This window comes from Equus quagga, unplaced genomic scaffold (assembly GCF_021613505.1).
Source record: "Equus quagga isolate Etosha38 unplaced genomic scaffold, UCLA_HA_Equagga_1.0 153_RagTag, whole genome shotgun sequence".
In the NCBI taxonomy this organism is placed as follows: domain Eukaryota; kingdom Metazoa; phylum Chordata; class Mammalia; order Perissodactyla; family Equidae; genus Equus; species Equus quagga.
Genome location: NW_025796915.1, coordinates 7,411,709 through 7,430,639, shown reverse-complemented (window position 1 = coordinate 7,430,639; position 18,931 = coordinate 7,411,709). Strand labels below are relative to the sequence as shown.

The 18,931-nt window shown below is 49.8% G+C and overlaps 1 protein-coding gene across 2 annotated transcripts in view; it reads right to left on the bottom strand.

Annotated features, from left to right (window-relative positions):
- LOC124233069 (acidic leucine-rich nuclear phosphoprotein 32 family member A) overlaps positions 1-18,931 on the bottom strand; it is a 38,613-nt gene that overhangs the window by 16,533 nt on the left and 3,149 nt on the right. The window contains exon 1 of one of the 2 annotated variants that reach the window (XM_046650140.1): positions 18,442-18,900. The exons of the other annotated variant lie outside the window; for it this stretch is intronic. Within the exon in view, the coding sequence (XP_046506096.1) occupies positions 18,442-18,528 (87 nt within the window). The 5' untranslated portion in view covers positions 18,529-18,900. Of the gene's footprint in view, positions 1-18,441; positions 18,901-18,931 lie in introns of those variants that run through there. 2 annotated transcript variants of the gene reach the window in all.

Genomic DNA, 18,931 nt, shown 5'->3' with positions numbered 1-18,931 from the left:
CCCTCTTACCTTCCGTGGGTGCAGAAGGCCTAAAGAAGCAGAAGCTGGAAGCAGAGTCCAGGGAAGACACTGGTCCCAAAAGGTGGTGTGTGAATGGTGACCAGAGGAAAAGGAAAGGAGGACAAGAAACACTGAGGTGCAGCGCAAAGGACGCTCGTCAGGCAGTCTGACGGCCCGGACTCTGGTGCCCACCTTGCCACTAACTTGCTGTGTGCCCTGGGGGAAGTCATGTCTAGTCTCCAGGCTTCTGCCAGTCCCTAATCCATACGCTGGACAAGGGAGCCTGAGCACAGAGACGAGATCCCTTCTAGTTCCACATTCCTGTGGGTCCATACACTTTTCGTCCCACCCCACATCCAAACTCTGTTACTGTTTCCCAAAAGGAGGTGGAAGATGTCATGGGCCAAAGGAGTACAGGATTCGTCATTGAGGGATGCCAGAAAGGAAATCTGGGGCACTGGGCAATTATCCCGGATAATTACTGAAATGCGAAAATCAATCATCTAGTCTCTTAAAAACACACCAGGATCACAAAAACAGCCCCCAGAGGCCCAGGGTATTGGGTTCCAAATGTGGGAGTCTGGCACCGTCCCATCTGATGTCTGCCATCTCACAGAGCGGCAGGGAGCACGCACCTCAACTCATGGAGTCCTATTTCCTGCTCAACAATCCTGTGGTTCATAAAAAACCCACACTGTCCACGTCGATCTCATTAAAGAGCCACAGCACTGGCCCCATGCAACAGAAAAGCCATGAGGAGACTGAAGCCCTAGAGAGCAGAAGGGGAAAATCCTGGCCAATCCCCCGTGCCTCCTAGCAAGGTAGTTCATCTCCGCCACACCCCTCTGCCAGCCTCCCTGACCTGCAGCAGACATGGGGGGACCACCTGGCACTTTCCCGCATGTTACAGTTAACCAAGCGCTCCCTCAGGCTCGTCTCACTGAATCTGCAGACAGCTGGGAGTCTCCCCATCCCACCCCTCCCAGGGAAACTGTCCTGTCCACCCGGCCCTCTGAGAGCCGCTGCTCGGCCACAGGACATCTGGCAATCGTTTTTCCTGCTGTCTGTCCTCCAAACACAGCCTTGCTAAGGTCTGAGGTCTCAGGGTCTCCCTGGGGCCCTGCCCAGAGGCGTTGGCTTTCAGTAAATTCTTGCTAAGTGGGTAAACTAGACCAGGTCAATCAAGCTAGAGGAAAGGTGGCCAAGGGCTCTGGAGAATCATCTAGATTCTAAAAGGCTCACCCCTTATTCACTTTCTGAAGCAAAGCACCCGCTAACTCCTTTCTTGGGCAAATCAACAAAAATGGCCTCCTGAGACTGGCACAGATGTTAGCTGGGGCCAATCTTACACAAAAAAAAGGCTTCCTGGGCCTCTGAAATCAGATTCGGGGATTTAAGCTGGGCTGGCTGGGACCACTTGTGGACATCCTATGGGAGTCCTCAGGGCCAAGAGAAACTGAAGAGAGAGCACAGCCTAGGGTGTCTGCCATGCGTCCTGTGTTGACCTTGACCTGTGTTGACCTTGACGGTTGCCACTGCCCGTGGACCCCCGAGTGGAAGAGTGATCTGCACAACAAAAGTTAATTCATGTCCTCAGTTTCTCTCCTCAGAGATCCATGAGCTGGCAGTTCCAAACCTCTGCCCAGCCCAGCCACATAACCCATCTAAGACACCACACCATTCAGACTCAGGTCTGGGACACTCCCACAGACCTCGGACGGGCCTCTGCTGAATTTCCAGTGGACTTGTAAAAAGTGCTTCAGAGAACTAAAGGACTCCATCATTGCCACCTCTGGGGAACCAGCGGATCCAATCCAGCAACTTGGGCAAGTGACAAAGCTAGGTGGAAACCCAACCCAGTGATTCACCCAAGGTCACGGCCCACTGTGGAATCAAACCTTGGGCCCTTCTCAATTCTCCTAACTTAGGGCCCACACCCCAAAGGTTCACAGGCCTCTCCTTGAAGCAAGAGGAGGAAAAAGAAAAGAACTGTTAGGAAAAGAGCCCCAGAGCTGAGCCCAGCCCCTCCTCCCTCCCAGCCTCCTCGCGTAGAGCTGGAAGTGCCGAAGAGGCAGGGAAAGGCTAAGCGGCCTCTGAGACAAAACCTTCGACCTTGGCCTCCTTCCCTGCCACCTCTACCCCAAATGACAGCAGCTCTGGCAATGACAGAAGCAGAGCAAACACCGCGGCACTGAAGCCCTGGTGTCCAGCCACCAACTGGAAACCACTGATTTGGGAAGAAATGGGAACCAATCATGCGGAAGAATCTAAAGCTGGGGAAAAGTTGTTTCTATCCAAGGCCACAAAACAAACCAGCCATGGGTCACATGTAAGAAGCAATTTAATCTCAGTTCTTTGTCTTTTAAAGAAACGTGACACGTGCAACTTGCTTTAGTCTGTAAATTAAATGCTTAATGCAAAAGTACTGGTGATGGAAGTGCAAGGAATGCTGAGAAGTAAATGTTAGTTCCAGATGTCTCCTAACAGGAAGGGGGAAAACGGGAAGCACGGAATGGGAGAGAGCAAGGAAGGAATAGGGAAGCGAGGGGCTGGTGGAAGGAAGGGGCGGAGACGGATGGGACACGAAAAGAGAAGAGAGGGAGAGACAGGCACTGAGAAAAAGATACAGGCAGCGAAAAGGGAGAAGAAAGGAGGAAGTTACAGGCTGTGTAGGTTTTCCTTTACCTGCAGAGTTCTGCCATCTTCACTTGAATTTTGGTGATAGAACTTTACCCATATTTACTGTTTTTAATAATAAAGTACAAGGTGAGTTCATTGTTGTTCACAGGTCTACAGCTGCTTTAATTTCAAAGCGCTAAAAACCAAAACCAAAAGCCTTACAACCTTTATGATTCTGGAACTCAGGGAGGGGTTAGACAGCTAAAGACAATGTAAAGAACATAATGAGTTTAGTCTTCATCAGAAGCTCATGAAGGAGGCCCCTGCCAAGGTAGTCAACACAGACAAGGCCATCCCAGGCAGCGTGGACACAAACAAGTGGGGATGGACCAAGGTTCCTCCGTCAAGGTCGCAAAACACCCTGCTCCAACAGGACCAAACCTCAAATTCCAAACCCTGAAGCAGAGCAAACTTAAGAAGGCAACCTGGGTGGGAAGGCATCAGAAAACTGCGACACTGGACAAACAATTGAAGGAACTAGTGATGTTAGGCCCGAGGCGGGGGAGACTCGTGACAGCTCTCTTTCTCCAGCTATTTGAAGGAGAGTCACATGCCAATAGAAGTACATTTATTCTGTGTTCTTCATGGTTCCAGAACTAAAATCAGGGTGCAGGGTTTACAAAGAGGCAGTTTGCAGCCCGATGTAAAACGGAAGAGGGTAGCTGCATCCTTACAGCTGTCCCACAAAAGAAGGGGCTGCTCTGAAAAATCTGTGAGCGCACTGACCCTGTACAGATGCAAATCAGAGGCTACCGAGTGACCACCTGCAAAGAACTTGACACACAGGCGGTGCTGAATGACTATTAAATGAATTAGTAATATTGGATGATGAAGCCTGGCAAAGAAATGAGTCTTGGGTCTTTTCACCTCTTAGAATGCTATGATCTGATTCTTTCCTCTTTACAGAAGCATTACTTGTTTAGGCCACAGGTCCAATTTACTCATTCAACAAGAATTACAAAATATCTATAATATGCTGGGCCCCCCTGCTAGGCATTAAAGTTATAGCAATAAACAAAACTAGGGGCCTGGCCTCCTAAGTTTACATTCTGTAGGGGAGTGAGATAATAAACCAATAAATGTATATATCTGTATATAATATATATAAACGCTACAAAGAAACAAAAGGGAGAGAAAAGCAACAGTGACAAAGGACACCACTTTAGAAAGGGTGGCCGGGGAAGGCCTATTCAAGGTGAGTCAGTGGGGACTTGATTCCAAGTGAAGACGGGGGGAAGAGCTTTCCAGGCAGAGGGAACAGCCAGGGCAAAGACCTTGAGCAGGGGGTGTGCTTGGCCGTTCTGGGGAACAGCTAGGACTACAGGTGGCAGCCACAGAATTTTCGGAAGGAAGGAGAGGGAGTGGCGGCATGAGGACGCGGTGGGAGAAAGCTGCTGTCTGTCACATGCCCCTTACACACACGGACATTCTACACATAACTGGTGGTAGGGTGGTGGGTTTCACGGGCAGCAGAGGACAGAACTGTTAGATCACAGCAAAGGGGTAAGACCCAAGACCCGAGCATAAGCCTGAGATTCCCCTTGCCTCTTCTTAAAGGAAAAAAAGAGTACAGGAAACAAGCGAAGGAGCTTTATTCTGGAGTGTGCTCACCCAATGTTTCCAGGTAGAAAGGGGTCTGAGCTTCACCGCTGGGAAACATCCAGGGGCAGAATGTTTGATTATGAGAAGCAGTCAGAAAATCTGGTCTGCTTCCAGGCTTTACCACTTAGAACTGCGTGCTTTGCGCAAGCCTTCACTGAGACTCAATTTCCGCATCTGTAAAATGGGGGGAAGAACCCCTCCCAATCCCACCAGTCTCCATGGGACCAGATGAGGTAAAATATGCTCTCCTGGAGGGGACAGGGAGGAATTTTACAAGCAAGTTTCTTACCCAAGACTTTGTAACCCAGAGAGCAGAGCCAGGTGACATGCAGCTCTGATTCCTCACCCTTGCACTTAGCTCTCAATAAATGTTTGCTGAACTGAAAAGCATTAAAAATAACCTGGGAAAACATTCTGCCATTTTTTCTTCCTAAGAAACTGCAGCACTCTGCCAGAATGCTCCAGAATAGTCTCTCTTCACTGTAATCCCTCACTTTGGGGGAAGAACCAACAGTCACATCAGGGCAGGGTGTTCAGAGGACAGACTCTGGGGAACGAGGACAGGAACAAGGCCTGACACCTCTGCCGAAAGCTCTTTTTGCTCTGCGCCACGCCAGCCTTTCTCAATCAGCCTGAGCTGATCCAGGTCCAGCCCACCGCGGGGGTGAGAGATCTACTGACAAGATCCTGGCTGGCTCTAGGCCACAGGGTCAGGGTCTCCTGGAAAAGCCCACGAAAGCCAGAGATACACAATATATACAACATAGAAAGCATTTCCCTCCAGATGAAGAAGGCTTGATCTAATCTGACTGCCTCACTGTGCAGATGGGGAGACTGAAGCCCGGTAAGTACAATAGCCATTTCCGTTATTTTTAAAAAAAATTTAAAGAAAGTAACACATTTGTTCTCATGGTTTCAAAACCCAAAAGTGTAAGATATACAATTAATTCTCCCTCCTATCCTGTCCAGTTAACCATCTCACTCATTAACTATCCCTCCAGGGTGTGTTTACACATATAAAAGCAAATTCGAAATCTTACTTTTCTCTCTTTTACCCAAAACTAGCATATTACATACTAATCTTTGCTTTGCCTTTTTTCATAGTTTGCGTAATAGAGTGGAAACACCATCCTTGTTTCTTATTTGCATTGTGTTCCATTTTGTGGAGGTGCCATCATTTTTCTTAACCAGTCCCTTATTGATGAGTAATTGGGTCGCTTCCAATCTTTTGCTATAATAATCTTACAACATAGACAAACTGGCACATAAGTCATTGTGCACTCACAGCCTATTAACCAAAGAGCTGGACTCAGACCTCACTTCTGACCTTGCAGTCCTACCTCTAATGGGCTCACCACTGTACCTGTGTGAGCAAGTTACTTCACCTCCATCCATCCAGTAAATGCTACTCAGAACTTACCAAATGCCAGGCACTGCACCAGGCACTGGGATCCAATGATAAAGTTGTTTTGGCCTTCTGCCCCCAGAGTGTCCAGTCTGGGAGGGACAAGAAGGAGGGACTGCTATAATATACAGGGGCGGTTCAGTGCGCCTTGAAGGCCATCTGACCTCTGTGGGCCAATCTCCCTGTCTGGAAATAGATGGCCACATCTACACCTTACAGGTGTTCTAAAGGATCAAAAAAGTAATGCTTGGTCCAGCCCCGTGGCCTAGTGGTTAAAGTTCTGCAAGCTCTGCTTGCGCAGCCTGGGTTCAAAGGTTAGGATCCCAGGCGCAGACCTACACCACTTGTCAGCCATGCTGTGTTGGAGACCCACATACAAAATAGAGGAAGACTGGCACAGATATTAGCTGAGAGCGAATCTTCCTCAGCAAAAAGAAGAAAAGGAAAAAGACAGTAACGCTTGCCAAGTACCTAGCATGATGCAAGGCTCACAGCAGGTCCTCAATAAGGGGTGAGCCAGAGGGGTCTTACTGATGGCCCGGGGAACCAGGAGTTCCAGGCAGGACCCACAGCACTGCCCTGCTCATTCCACAATAACCACCACTCTCTTCTTACAGAAGGCTGGAGCACACTGCGACTTAGTGTTTGAGGCAGCACGTACGTCCCAAATTATGTCTCAGTCTACTTTTATTGGAAAACAATTGGGTCTTCTCCCGCTTTCCAGACTCTCTTTAGTAACTACGAGGCACCCTGGGCATGTTTCTCATCTGTGTGCACAAGCCCTCGTGTCTGAAGTATGTCAGAGCCAAAAGGGGAAACCCAGACACATTCAAGCCCCTGGCAGAAAGGTAAGGGCAGGCATGTGGAGAGCTGATTTCACTGGGATTTCTCTGACAGCGTAAAATAATCATTTAAAGGAAAAAAAATCTAAAGGAGAAAAACCATTGAGCCTCACATTTATTTTGTTTACTTTTACAAGTGTTCTAGTTCACAATAAAACATTTTTAAAAGTCAGAAAATTTGGCATAATCTGTTTCACTTTCCTCGGGAAACAACAGAGAAAAGAAAGAAATGGAAAGAGAAAGTCAGGAGTCTAGAGCATTTCCACATTACCAGCAGCCCCAGAGTGGCCAGGAGGCAGGAGGGCAAAGGTCAGACTCCAGGCTATGTGCACAGCTCTGAAGTCAATAAGCTGGCTTTGCACCCAAGCACAGCTCCTGGTACTATCTGACCATGAGCTAGTTACTTAACTAGCTTTTTGAGCCTTGGTTCCCTTACCTGTTAAAGTGGGAATAGTCCACTCATCTTCTAGCATTTCTGTGTAGATTAAATAAGAACAAATATGCTATCTGGCACGTAGATACGCAACAGTTAAAAACAAACAAAACACATAGCAAAGATACTACTTTTTCTCCATATTTAGTGAAATGATGAAAATCTAGTGCCTTCCCTTTAGAAGCTCAAAGCAGAGCAGCAGGCATCAAATTATCCAGCCCCCATAATACTGGGAGCCGGTTTCCTAACAGGCTAATTAATGAAGTCTTACTTCAATCAGAAGCTCCATTCAAATTCACGCAGGACACCTTCTTATAGATGAAAACTATCAGCCAGTTAGTTAAGGCTCACCTGGTCCTTGGAAAAGGTGGGTCAGGGCTAGATTTGTGACCTGACTTAACTGTGTGGTCCTAAAAAAAGCCCTGGGGGCCCTCTGAGTCCTGTCTCTCCATTTTGGTCAGAGCAACAGTAGGGTCTCCCTAGGTAGGGTCTCTCTAGCCCACCCAAAGGCACCTCGACCCCCGAACCAGGGCAGGAGCACCTGAAAGGTCCAGCTGGAATCCAAAAAGTAGCAGTGGGGGTCCTCCAAGAAACAGCTATTTCAGAAAGACCAATGTGATAGGCAAATCCCATTGTGATAGGCAGCGAGGGCCTGTGGTTACCAAAATTGGGCCACTGCTCTGCCTAGGCAGGAAAAGACCGACTCTAGGTGGTTAGTCCTTGCCTGGAGGGCTGACTGGTGGTTAGTGATGCGTTTATAATTTCTGCCCCCCACCGCCCTCCATAAATGGGAAAATAAATCTACTATTGTTAATAAATGCAATTTGGAAGTACAAATCTTTCAAAGTGTGAGTCTCGAGAGGATAATAAAAGACATTCTGGGATGAAAAGGCAGAGGGTCAGCCGGCCAGGGGAAATGCCTAAGGCTGTGCAGAGAGTACTGGCCAGTTATATTTTGTCCCCTTTTTGTTATCATTTCATCTTTCCTATTAATCACCTCATGAATTCCCATCTTAACCTCACTAGGCCTCAGCTTGCTCATTAGCAAGATAATTCGTAGGTCCTTCCAGATGACATATTCTAAGGTTCTGGCTCATGGGGGCTGGAAGTCCAGTGCAGGTTATGAGTCTCTGCTCAAATGCCACCTCCTCAGACAGGCCTTTCTGGATCACCCCTCCCCTTTAACACAGCTTTGTCTTCACGGGACCGACCACACCACAGTCATGCCTTTGCTTGGCTTAGTGACCATCTCCCTCAATGGAATGGAAGCCCCACGGGGGCAGTCCAGAGGATGGGCTTGGCTGGCTCACTGCTATATCCCAGAATGCCTAGAACAGAACTCGGCACACAGAGGGCATTCAATCAATACATGAAAATGAATGACCCCTCCAGAGTCTTTTCAATTTGCAGAAATCACCCTCATAACTCTGACATCAGACTCTAGCCGGCCAAGTGCTGCTCAGCATCAGGGACACCTGTGGCCATAACAAGCCTCCTGAGGCTGGCAAGGTACGCGCTTGATACAAGGCTGATTTCCGGCAATGAGCACCTTTCAGACCAGGATCCAGTCTGTGGCCACTGGTCAAACTGGGAGGTGCATTTTAGCTGCCACATCTGACCGTCCCCTGCGCCACTCCTGACAATGACCACGCTGGCCTCCGGAATGGAGGGAGTGTCCTCAGTGCCCACAGAGGCCCCTGCCTGCCCTGAAGCAAGGGCGCCTTTGCTGTAAAGAGGACGGCAGGCCCTTCTGCTCCTAGGCCTGCTTCTCTACCTCCACCCTCAAACAGCAGCCCTGGAGGGCCCTACTCCAGGAGAAGCCTCTAGGACCACACCTAACACACAGACACACCAGCTCTCTTAACCAAGACACACAGAGGCGTGTCTGCAACAGAGCCGCAAACTAGATGGGGGCTCACAGGAGCAGAACCACTCAGGATGGCGGCAGGCCAGCCTCTGCGGAGAGGTTTCTGCAGGCCTAACAGGGACAGCTGGGCGCTTTACTAAAGCGCACGCCTGCCCACTCTTCCTAGGCCACACCCGGGTACACCCAAATCTCCATGGGGAAGGGGAGATGTGCAGAAGTGGAAGGAAGGCCCCGGATGACTGGGATGGCCAGTTCCTGGCCCTCCATATGGAACAGGTCCCTGTGCCAGAACAGACAGATCCTTCCCACAGTCAGCCAGGCGGGAGGCTGGAGACCACATGACGTCATCACAAAGCCTTCCTGGTGCACCCAGCTGCAGGGGAGCTGTGCTGGGCTCTGCAAACCCTTCACGCTGTCCCCCAGGACGGGAAACAGACACTGACCAGACCCAACAGAGAGCAGAGCTCAATGCACACCCCACCGAGGTACTACCAGAATCAGCTGAGAAGAAAGCCTGCTGCCTGAGCTGGGAAGGACACAATTTGCCCCCTTTCTTCCAGTGAGTTGAGGAAGACTTCCTGGAGAAGGAGACCTCTTCGGGAGAGGTTTGAATGAAAGATAAAGGCCTAGGAGGGGCAGACCCAGAGTTCTGCATCCAGGAGGGGAGTTGAGAGGTAGGAGGGGCTACTGACACAGAGCAATTGCTACAGAAAAGGCAAGCCAGGCAGAGCCCTGCTGCTCCCCCACGAGGGGAAAGGGGGGCCCCCGGGGTAGGGCATGTCTGCAGCAGGCTGACGCAGCTCCAGCACCACCTCAACTGAAAACCAGGGTCTCTGTCTTTTGCCTGGGGCCCCTCCTCCCACCTGCTTCAGTGGCTCCAAGTGAGGCCTCCTTCTGGGACAGGCAAGGACAGCTCTCCCAAGAACGGCTCCCACCACACACAAGCTCAGACACCGGGCAAGAGCCTTCTTCAGACAGGCCGCCCCCTCCCCCTATTCAAACAGCTCCTTCAAGCCTGGGCTGGTGAGAATCTACTAACCTTCGGGGGCTGTCCACAACACACCTGGCACAAACTTCATTTCCTCAGTCTGACAACCGCGCCTGAGAAGCAGGTATTATTGCTAATCACCACTTTACAGATAAGGCAACTGAGGTTCAAAAGATGACCTGCCAGCAACGGAGCTCAGTGGGCATTGGCCACTACACCTGAGTGCTCAGCCCTGGGGTCCCCTCCTTCTTACAAAAGGCCCACTGGCCTCTCAGTCCCATGGAGGTCGAGGACAGGCCTAGTCTAGTCTTGCTCAGGACGTCCCTCTCCACACTCCGGCAGCAGCCTCATGATACAGGTAAGTGAAAAACGACAAGTCCAAGAGCAGGAATGTGGGCGTGTGTGACTTCCGTGTGGCCGTGGGGGGCGTGAGGCCTGCACCCTGCTTTCTACTCTCTTTTTACACCCACTTAGTTCACTTCTTCCTACCTGCGGTGAGGTTCTGCACCCTGCCTCAACGTGGCGGCTCCCCACTGTGCTTCAGAGCCCCCTTTAGGGCGTTCTAAAAATACACAGACTGGGCACCACCCTGAGACTGATCCCACAGTTGGGTAGAGCCTGGGAATTTCTTAAAATGCTCCCCTGGTGGTTGTGATACCCAGCGGGGGTTGAAAGCTGCCTTACTAACTGAACACCTTCTTTCCTCCTGTCTGTGGGCTGTGTTCTACCTCCAGCTCCGCCACAGAAACCAGCACTCACTCCGTAATCCCCCACCCCACCAGCCCAGGACACGGGAACCAGATTCAATACATTCAATCTGCTAGACAGGTACTTAAGTACCAGTGATATAACTCTCTGCAGCCTTCTGGATGCTGGCACACAGGCCATGTCAGTGAAAGTGGGCTCCCCCCACACCCCATTCACAGCCACACCATTTGGGCCTGCCGGTGAGGCCAAGAGTTAAGGGGAAAGTTGGTTACATAATGCGGGATAAGTCCCTCGAAGAAATCTGAAAGTAATCCCTTTAAATTTACTATTGCAGGATCTTGCCTCAACCCTACCTGCCCCTACACACACATACACACGCACACACACGCACATGCACACACAGACTCTCATGACTTCTGTGGGAGGCAGCAGAATCCAGCAGTCCAGACCTTCTGGGCACTCCTGACTGCAGAGGCCCAGCACAACTTTGCTCAAGTGCCTCACATGGAAACACTGGCAGGCCTGTCCTCCAGGCTTCACCAGGCCCTCCATTCCTGCTTCTCCAGCCTGCAGCAGATCCTGCCTTTGATTACTTATTCCCAGCCTGAGGATAAGCAGGAGAAAGCGGGCCCCACCCCGCCCCACCCTGACTAGCCTGTCTATGGCTGATGGAACCCTTGCACCTCAGACACCACTGGGCCTCTCAGGACGTGTGCAGGAACCGCCCAGGGGTTTGCCTTGGCTGGACCCTAAGGGATGAGGTGACAGGGCTGTGGTGGGTCTGTGCACACAGCCTAACCAGGCAGCACTGAGCTGACGCACAGCAACGGACATCTGATTTGCTGGGGATCTCAGGCAGACAAGTGGATTTTCCCTTTATCAAAGAGGGGTTACGAATGCTCTCCACCATGACCCATCACATAGGAGGGCTGGGAAGATCTCAGGAAGCAACTGACCAGAACAGTGGTCTCCTAAGTGGACAGCCCAAGACAACCTTCCGGGGAGCAGGAAGAAATGAAAACTTTTATATCTTAATATTTAACTTACACTTTTAATTTTTTTGGTGCTCTTTTTTATAATGTACATGTTGACATGTAGTGTAAGTGAATAAACCATAAGTAAAGGTAGACATACTGAGGCTCAGGTTCAAATTTTTTACTGATATGGGATGTAAAAACCAGAAAAATCTGAAGACCACTGGGCTGAGAAAGTGTGACTCAGCTGCCAGAGGCAGGGGCTCACCCCAAGCCAGGGGAAACCGCGGTGTCGCTTCCGATGCTTTGTTTTGGTGGCTTTGTGCTTGGCTCACCAGATAGTGGGTAATAACATGTAAGACAAGAACACGTAAGTACCATGATTCCTTCACTCACCAGTACTTCTAGAATGCACACCACGTGCCAAGTATAGCGCTGAGCTCTGAGGACACAGTGATGAGTAAAGTCCCTTAAATCACATAGTCTACTGGCTACACAGGGGGACAGAGATGCTAATTACAACACTCACATTCAGGAACGTAAAACTACAAACCAAAGCACTTTGAAGGAAATTTCTGACAGTTTCATAACAAAAGAACCAGACCAAGCTGAGGAGTGGAGGGTGAAGGAGCCGGTAAAGATGATTAGATGCTAAGCAGGTGATGGTGGCAGTCAGTGTGGAACAGATTTGAGGGAATAAAAGGCGGTGAGCGAGGTCAGCAAAGTGGGAAGGGGGCGCAGGGAGAAGATGAGAGGAAGAGGCCAACAGTGGCCAGTTCATGGGGGACCTTCTTGGTCTCATTAAGGGTGCTGGACTTTATCCTGACAACCGTGTATTTTAAGTACGGGGTGACAAGATTGCCCCTGTGTTTTGGTAAGATCATGCTGGCTGAAGTGTGCAGCATGGCCTCAAGGGGGCTGTGATGCAGGGAGATCAGCTGGCAAAGAGCACAGGATAACATTCTGAACTGTCTGACTCGCGATGGATAGAAGGCCACGCCTATGGAGGGGTGGAGGAGGTTACAGAGGTCATGAGTTCCCTTTGGACATTTTGAGTGTGGGGCACTTTGGGGACACACAGGCGGAGACACTGGGTGGGTCCTGAGCTTAGCCAAGAGGTCGGGGTAACATCAGACCCCGGGGCAGCACACAGCACGTGCAGCTGTCCGTGAGAAGGACGAGATTTCATGGGGAAGGAATACAGACTAAGAGGGCCCAGAGGCCAGGCGTGCCTGCATCCCATGGCTACACAGCAGAGGGGCCAGGCCTGCAGGAGAAATACTGGAGAAAGGGAGAGGCAGGGGAACACATCTGATGCAGGTCAAGGGTATGAACACTGCTGCTGAGGAATCAGGGAAGAGAAGGTGAAAGCTGCTGGGATTCCTGGAGCTGTTTAGGAAGCACGCCAGAGTGAAGAGGGCTGAGGTGGGAGAGAAGTGAGGGAATGGAGAAGGTGGCGACAGACAATTCGGGAAGCTGAATGTAAAAGGGAAGAGAGAGACGGACAGGAGCTATAGTGAGATGTAAGAACCAAGGGAGGTTTTCTATCTGCTTTAAGATGGGAGAAACATCCCAAGCTTGAAAAGGATCCAAACGAGAGGAGTGGCTAGGTGCGCAGGAGGAAGAAGGGAACTGAAGGGCAGGAGCGGATGAGACCCAAAGGATGGCTGAGCTGGGCATGGATTTAGTCTAGGAATTTCTCAGGGACCCAGGAGGTTTCAAGTTTCTCTGTGAGGGGGGAGGTCACCGGCTGGGAGGGAAAGAGTAGAGGGTCGGTGAGCAGTTGGAGGAGTAGAGTCTGAAACAGCTGCTGAGGGCAGGGACAAAAGGAGTTGCCCAGGAGGAGGGCGAGTGGTGACATTACCCTCAGCAGAAACTACTTGGAATTCCATGCTGGGGCTGCTCCACAATGTTTAGATGCTATAGCTATACTCACATCTAGAAACGACACATTTACTGTTGAATTGCTTGTGGGGAAAAATAACTTCTGGCAAGTTTAAATCTCTAGCTTCGAACCTCTTTTCCCACTGAAACGAATATAACTTTTTATACAATTATGTCTGTTGATAATGGAAGCTTTCTTTTTTTTAAACGAATGCCAACTAAGGTGTTCTAGAGGAATAGACCATACTAACAATAACATCTAACATTTATTGAGTGCTTACTTTGTGGCAGGTACTATTACATTGTCATTTTCCAGAGACAAAAAGGGAATGCACTGTGAGAAGAAGGGGCTTGCCCCAGTGCCAGGGCTGGAAATCGAGAAGACAGGGTGCACACCCAGGCGGTGTGGGTGGGAGCAGAAGCCAAGTGCACTCTCCTCTCTCTCTGTCCTTCTCTCCTCCACACTGGAAAATGTGGGAGCCCCAGGCAACCTGCATAGTGTGTGGCACAGTGAAGGATGGAGGGCAGTGGGTGATGAGCGTAGAGACAAGGGAGTGGAGGAACATGCTTGGCTGAGGGCCACTGGCACAACCAGGAGCCTTGGAAGGCATCCATCCGGGGTAGGAATTTAGGATAATGATTCCTTAATGCCATGAGAAGGTCTGCACTGGGAAACAGCTAGATGGAGAGCAGCTGGAGAACATGAGACCCCGGGATGAGCTGCCTTAGAGGCAGGACGGCTCACTGTTGACCCTCGCTGGAGAGACTTCTCAAAGCTACAAACGGCATTCCCCATCCTCCCAAATAAAACCACAAAATGTTTGAGTGTGAAGGAAACTTAAAAGTCATCCTTTAATGTCTTCAAACATTAACAAGTAATGAAATCAATTTACGAGTCAAAACCAGCATACTTCTTTTTTAATAAATAGAAGTTTTACACAAAGTAAGGGAGCGTGTTGTCAGAACATACATATGTATATCATGCTGAGTAGTGGTGTTAGCATCTTAGCGCCAGGGTCAAAAAGGTTGAAAGCCACTGGTTCAATTCAACACTCTGATTTTAGACTGGAGAAAACAGAGGCCCCAAGAAGCCAAACAACGTGTCCAAGTTAGTTAATAGCAAAGCTGAGAACAGCACCCAGGTCTCTAATAGTCCTCTGGTGATTTCCTCACCAAACCGGAATCTCCAAATGCAAACACGGCTGGGAAAGACAGCCCTCACTTTAATCCACATTAGAGTAAGTGGTAGGGAGCAAGTAAGCTGATCTCTTAGATGTGCTGCCTGGAGCAAGTTCTAGTAAAGGAGATGAGAGCACTGTGGCAGCTGTGGAGCCAAAACAAAATAAATTTGAGTGAAAACATGGGGGTTGTGGGGTGTGGCCCAGCAGGCACAGGACAGGGCCTGGTGTGGCAGAACAAGGACATTTAATCTTGTGTACTGACTTTGTATTAACAAATATCATCAGGACAACTGGTTCTATAGAGAAGCTGTTTCCACGTCTGGGCAGGTGGCCCAGGGCCATGGGGGCTTTGCTCATCTAGTTTCAACAAATTTTATTAAATGAGAAGTTCTGAATAACAGATGCCTTCACAATTCTCCATCCCTGCCAGACTCCATCTCTTTAATGAAAACATCATTGTTGGGTATTTATCATTTGTCGTATAATTATATTTCAATGTAATGTAATAGTCAGAATCAGGCCTATGTTTCTCTACCTGTTTGTGGGAGGAGGACAGTGGTGATGGGCAACTGGTGGAAGGTACTTCCTAGGAGACTGGGGAACTAGCTAGAGCAGGGGATGGACGGGACAAAATGGGGGGAGGGGCACAGGCAGCAATCATCTGTAAGGGAGTGCCCCCTCTGGATACCAGACTATTGAGCCTACTCTTCACCAAATCAGAATGCAGGCCAAAGAACTGGGCCAAGGTCATGCAACCAGGGCGCACCACCATCAGCAACAAGCTCTCTGCTCAGTAACTGCAGCAAGGTAGGAAGGGCAGGCACAGTGGTAATGAGCCATCTGATGAGTATCCTAGAATCTCCATAAAGGATCACCAAGATGTTTATTTCAACGTGGTATAATTAATTTGGACTGAAGGTCTGGGATGACCAGCCCCCAAAGCTCAATCAGGTGCTTGTATTACAGATCAGAAGGGTTGTGTAAGTCTAAAGCGAGTCACCTTGAGAGGGTGGTGCAGCAGTAGCTAAGAGAGGGAACTGGGCCTGTGGTTTGCTATCCTTGAAGTACAGGCTGCAATTATGGGGACCAGGATTCGTCCCCTTGGATTTATTTCCTCCTCCTCTCAGCCTGGCCAACCTTATATCCATTCCTTCTGCTCATTTGCTCAGGCACAAGAGGATGAGGAGGTGGAAAGAAGGGCACTGAGACTCAAAGCCACTGTGCTGCTGTTTCTTCCTCAGGAAACACGCGTCGGGGAAGAAGAGCAGGCCACGACTCAAGACCCCGGGATTATCTGTGGTTTTCAATGATCTGTGCTCTGAGGGTCTGGTGTCAGCCGCCTGGTACACAGCTGCTGCACCTTCCACGAGCCTCAAAGCTCCGACCGTTGCAGTTCAAAGCTCCTTCCCTCTGGCTCAGAGAAAACATCTCAACTTTGAGAGTAACCATTTAACTACAAAATATGCAAACACCTTTTGAAATATTCTGAGTATGCAAGATAAAGAATTTCAGTTGGTCATAGAGAGGAACTTCTGGATAGAAGGGGTGCTCAATTCTAAAGCAGCAACACGGGCGATTTCTCTTCTGACCGAGGTGCTTGGATGCTGGCTGACTTCCACTAGGCAACAACTAGTTCAAGAGCACATAGAGAGGCATGTGGAAAGACCCTCAAGTGAATGGCTTGCCACATGCTTAATAAGAAATTTAAGAATCTTTTAAAACTTAAAAACCCAGATCCCAGCATCCCTCCCCCCAATCTAGGAAACCAGGGATTATGAAACTTTTTTCTGTGAAAGGCTAGGTAGCCAACTTTCCCCAGAAGCAAAACTGACAATGCCACACAGGCACTTCTATAATGAGAGAAAACAAACTCCCACCATTTTCTCATCAATAAATGCAAAATATACAATGAGTACGACTCTTTTTGCACCAAGGGTCTAACAAAACAAGTGGAATTCTTTGGGGGGGGCGGGATACGTTTCACTTAATTGGGATTCAGAGTTAAGTGTTCCACATCATCAAGTTGATTGCAATGTTTATATGTACAAATTATTCTCAGCTCATGATACAAAAACAGGCAGCTCACCTGTAATTTGGTGATGCCTGTGCTAAACCAATGTCCAGGGCGGGAGCCAGGAATCTGTGTTTTACATGCTCCCCAGGTGACCCTGGTGACCCAATGGACTATAGAATTCTCAAAGTCCTTACTGTCCAACCAACAGGCTTCTGGTTTCACGGGGGAGAACTCAACTCTGCTGAGTACTGGTTGTTCTCTCCTAACCTGGATGATTCACCCTCGCAACAGGAGGGATGTCATGCTCTTTGGCCTATCCTTCAAGAGTTGCTGGGAAGATTAAGTGAGATGATCCATAAGGTGGTACTAGTATAGTACATCCTACATACCAAGGATTTGCCAATTCCATTCAGTTTTTTGGCTATCAGATGGAGACTAATAAAAATGGAAAATGCCTTACACGCAAGATCCCACAGAAAACACTGCTGAAGAGAGGCTCCTGCTTGTTTTCTCATCACCCAAAATGTGTCCCCCCAACACCTAAAAGGCCAGGTTCATCAGATAGTGTATGGCTTCCCCCTTAAAATGATAGACAGGACCTGTGGTCCTGACCACCCACCTCAATTATGTTCAACCAGGAGGCTATCCAGGCTTCATTTCAATACCTCCAATGCCAGGAAACTCACTCTCATAAGGTGGCACCATTTCAAAGCCAGAGAAGAAAAAGCTCTTCCCCAGGTCTTACAAAAAACAGTGCTTCAGGGGAGAGGCAGTAGAGAACACAGACTGAGCACGCAGACTGGCTGTGATAACCTCTCTACGCCTCAATTTCCTTGTATTTAACCTGAGGATAATGATAGTACCAACCTCATAGTGCTGTTGCGGAGACTAAATTAATTGATATGTGTAAAATCCACTCAGAACTTTGCCAGGCACAGCACAGGTGCTCAATAAGCATGAGCTATTATTATTATTGCTGTTATTCTAAAGCGTAGAGAAGCTCAAAGTTGGGCCTCATCGCACCGCAGTACCTCTCTGAGAATAACACCACCCATGCACTGAGCACCTGGGGGTCAGATCAAGCCAGTTCACCACTTATTTGTTAAATAGGATTATTGTTCCCATTTTACAGGTGAGGAAACCAAGGTTCAAAGAGGTAAGTTAAGTTAACCTGCCTGAGATCAAAGGGGCAGGTTGACTTATCTTACCTCTTTGTGTCGGGGGAATTAAAGCTCAGGTCTGTGGGTTCCAGAACCCAGCTTCACTGTGGAGCCCCCAGACTCAAAACCACCATCAGCACCAGCAATCCAGTAACAAAACCTAACTGGCCGTGACTAGAAGGATCTCACGCTCAGTTGTCCGCCTAGGGATCCCTGGACGGCTTGTATAAACTGGAGTTAATATCAGGCTACTTGAACCCAATTAGGCACTAAGTCAGCCTGGAAAACATCATGCGATGTATTCCAAAGGTCAAAGTTAAACCTGACTTCCTGGGCAGCCTTGGCCAGGCACTGCCATGATCGCTAGTCTGCAGTCACCAGAGTTTAACCAGTGAGGTGCTTAACCAGCATCGATATTGGCTTTCTAAAAAGTCCCAGAAAGATGCCAGCGACGCGACGCCGTGCCTGGCTCTGCATTCAACAGAGAAAGACAGTCGGCAGAAAGACAGTCGGCAGAAAGACATCATTTACTTTTTACAAAAGCAAACCTTATGCCCTTCTCTTTTCGACTTAGGGTTACCATTACTACTGCCGCCTTCCCCCAGGCAAAAATAAAAGGGGGAGGGGCAGAGAAACAGCGAGGGGGGTCCCAGGCGGCCTGCAGGGCGCTGCAATCCCCACCTGAAACCCCGCGGGCGACCTACCTTCCCGGAGAGCCCAGCCCCCGAGGGCGTTTCCCCGGCGCACCGACAGCTCGTCCCTCCGGGGGAAGCGGCAGCCGTCCTCGGCATCACTCAGGGCCGCTAGAGTCGCGTGCGCCTCCCCCCGAAAAGAAACCTCTGGCTTAATCTCTCCCCCCACCCTCCCATCATTCCGCCGAAACAGCAAAACCGGGGCGATCGGTTCGTCTTTAGGGCCACATTTAACTCTGTCTGGAGCGCCCGCAGGAGAACGAAATAAGGGAGAGGAGGGGCGGGGAGGGAGGGAGCGCGGCGGGCGGGGGGGCGCGCGGAGGATCGTCGCCCTCCCAGAGCAGCGGCGCCGCGACGCTCCAGCAAAACCTCAGGCCGTTGGCGCGGGAAGCGAACCCCCATCGGGGCCCAGAACGCCACTGCGAGTCCCCAGGGCCGGCCACCCCTGCCGCCTCTACGTCCGGGGCCGTCGGGGCGATGGCGCAAGACTCTGCCCCCCCCC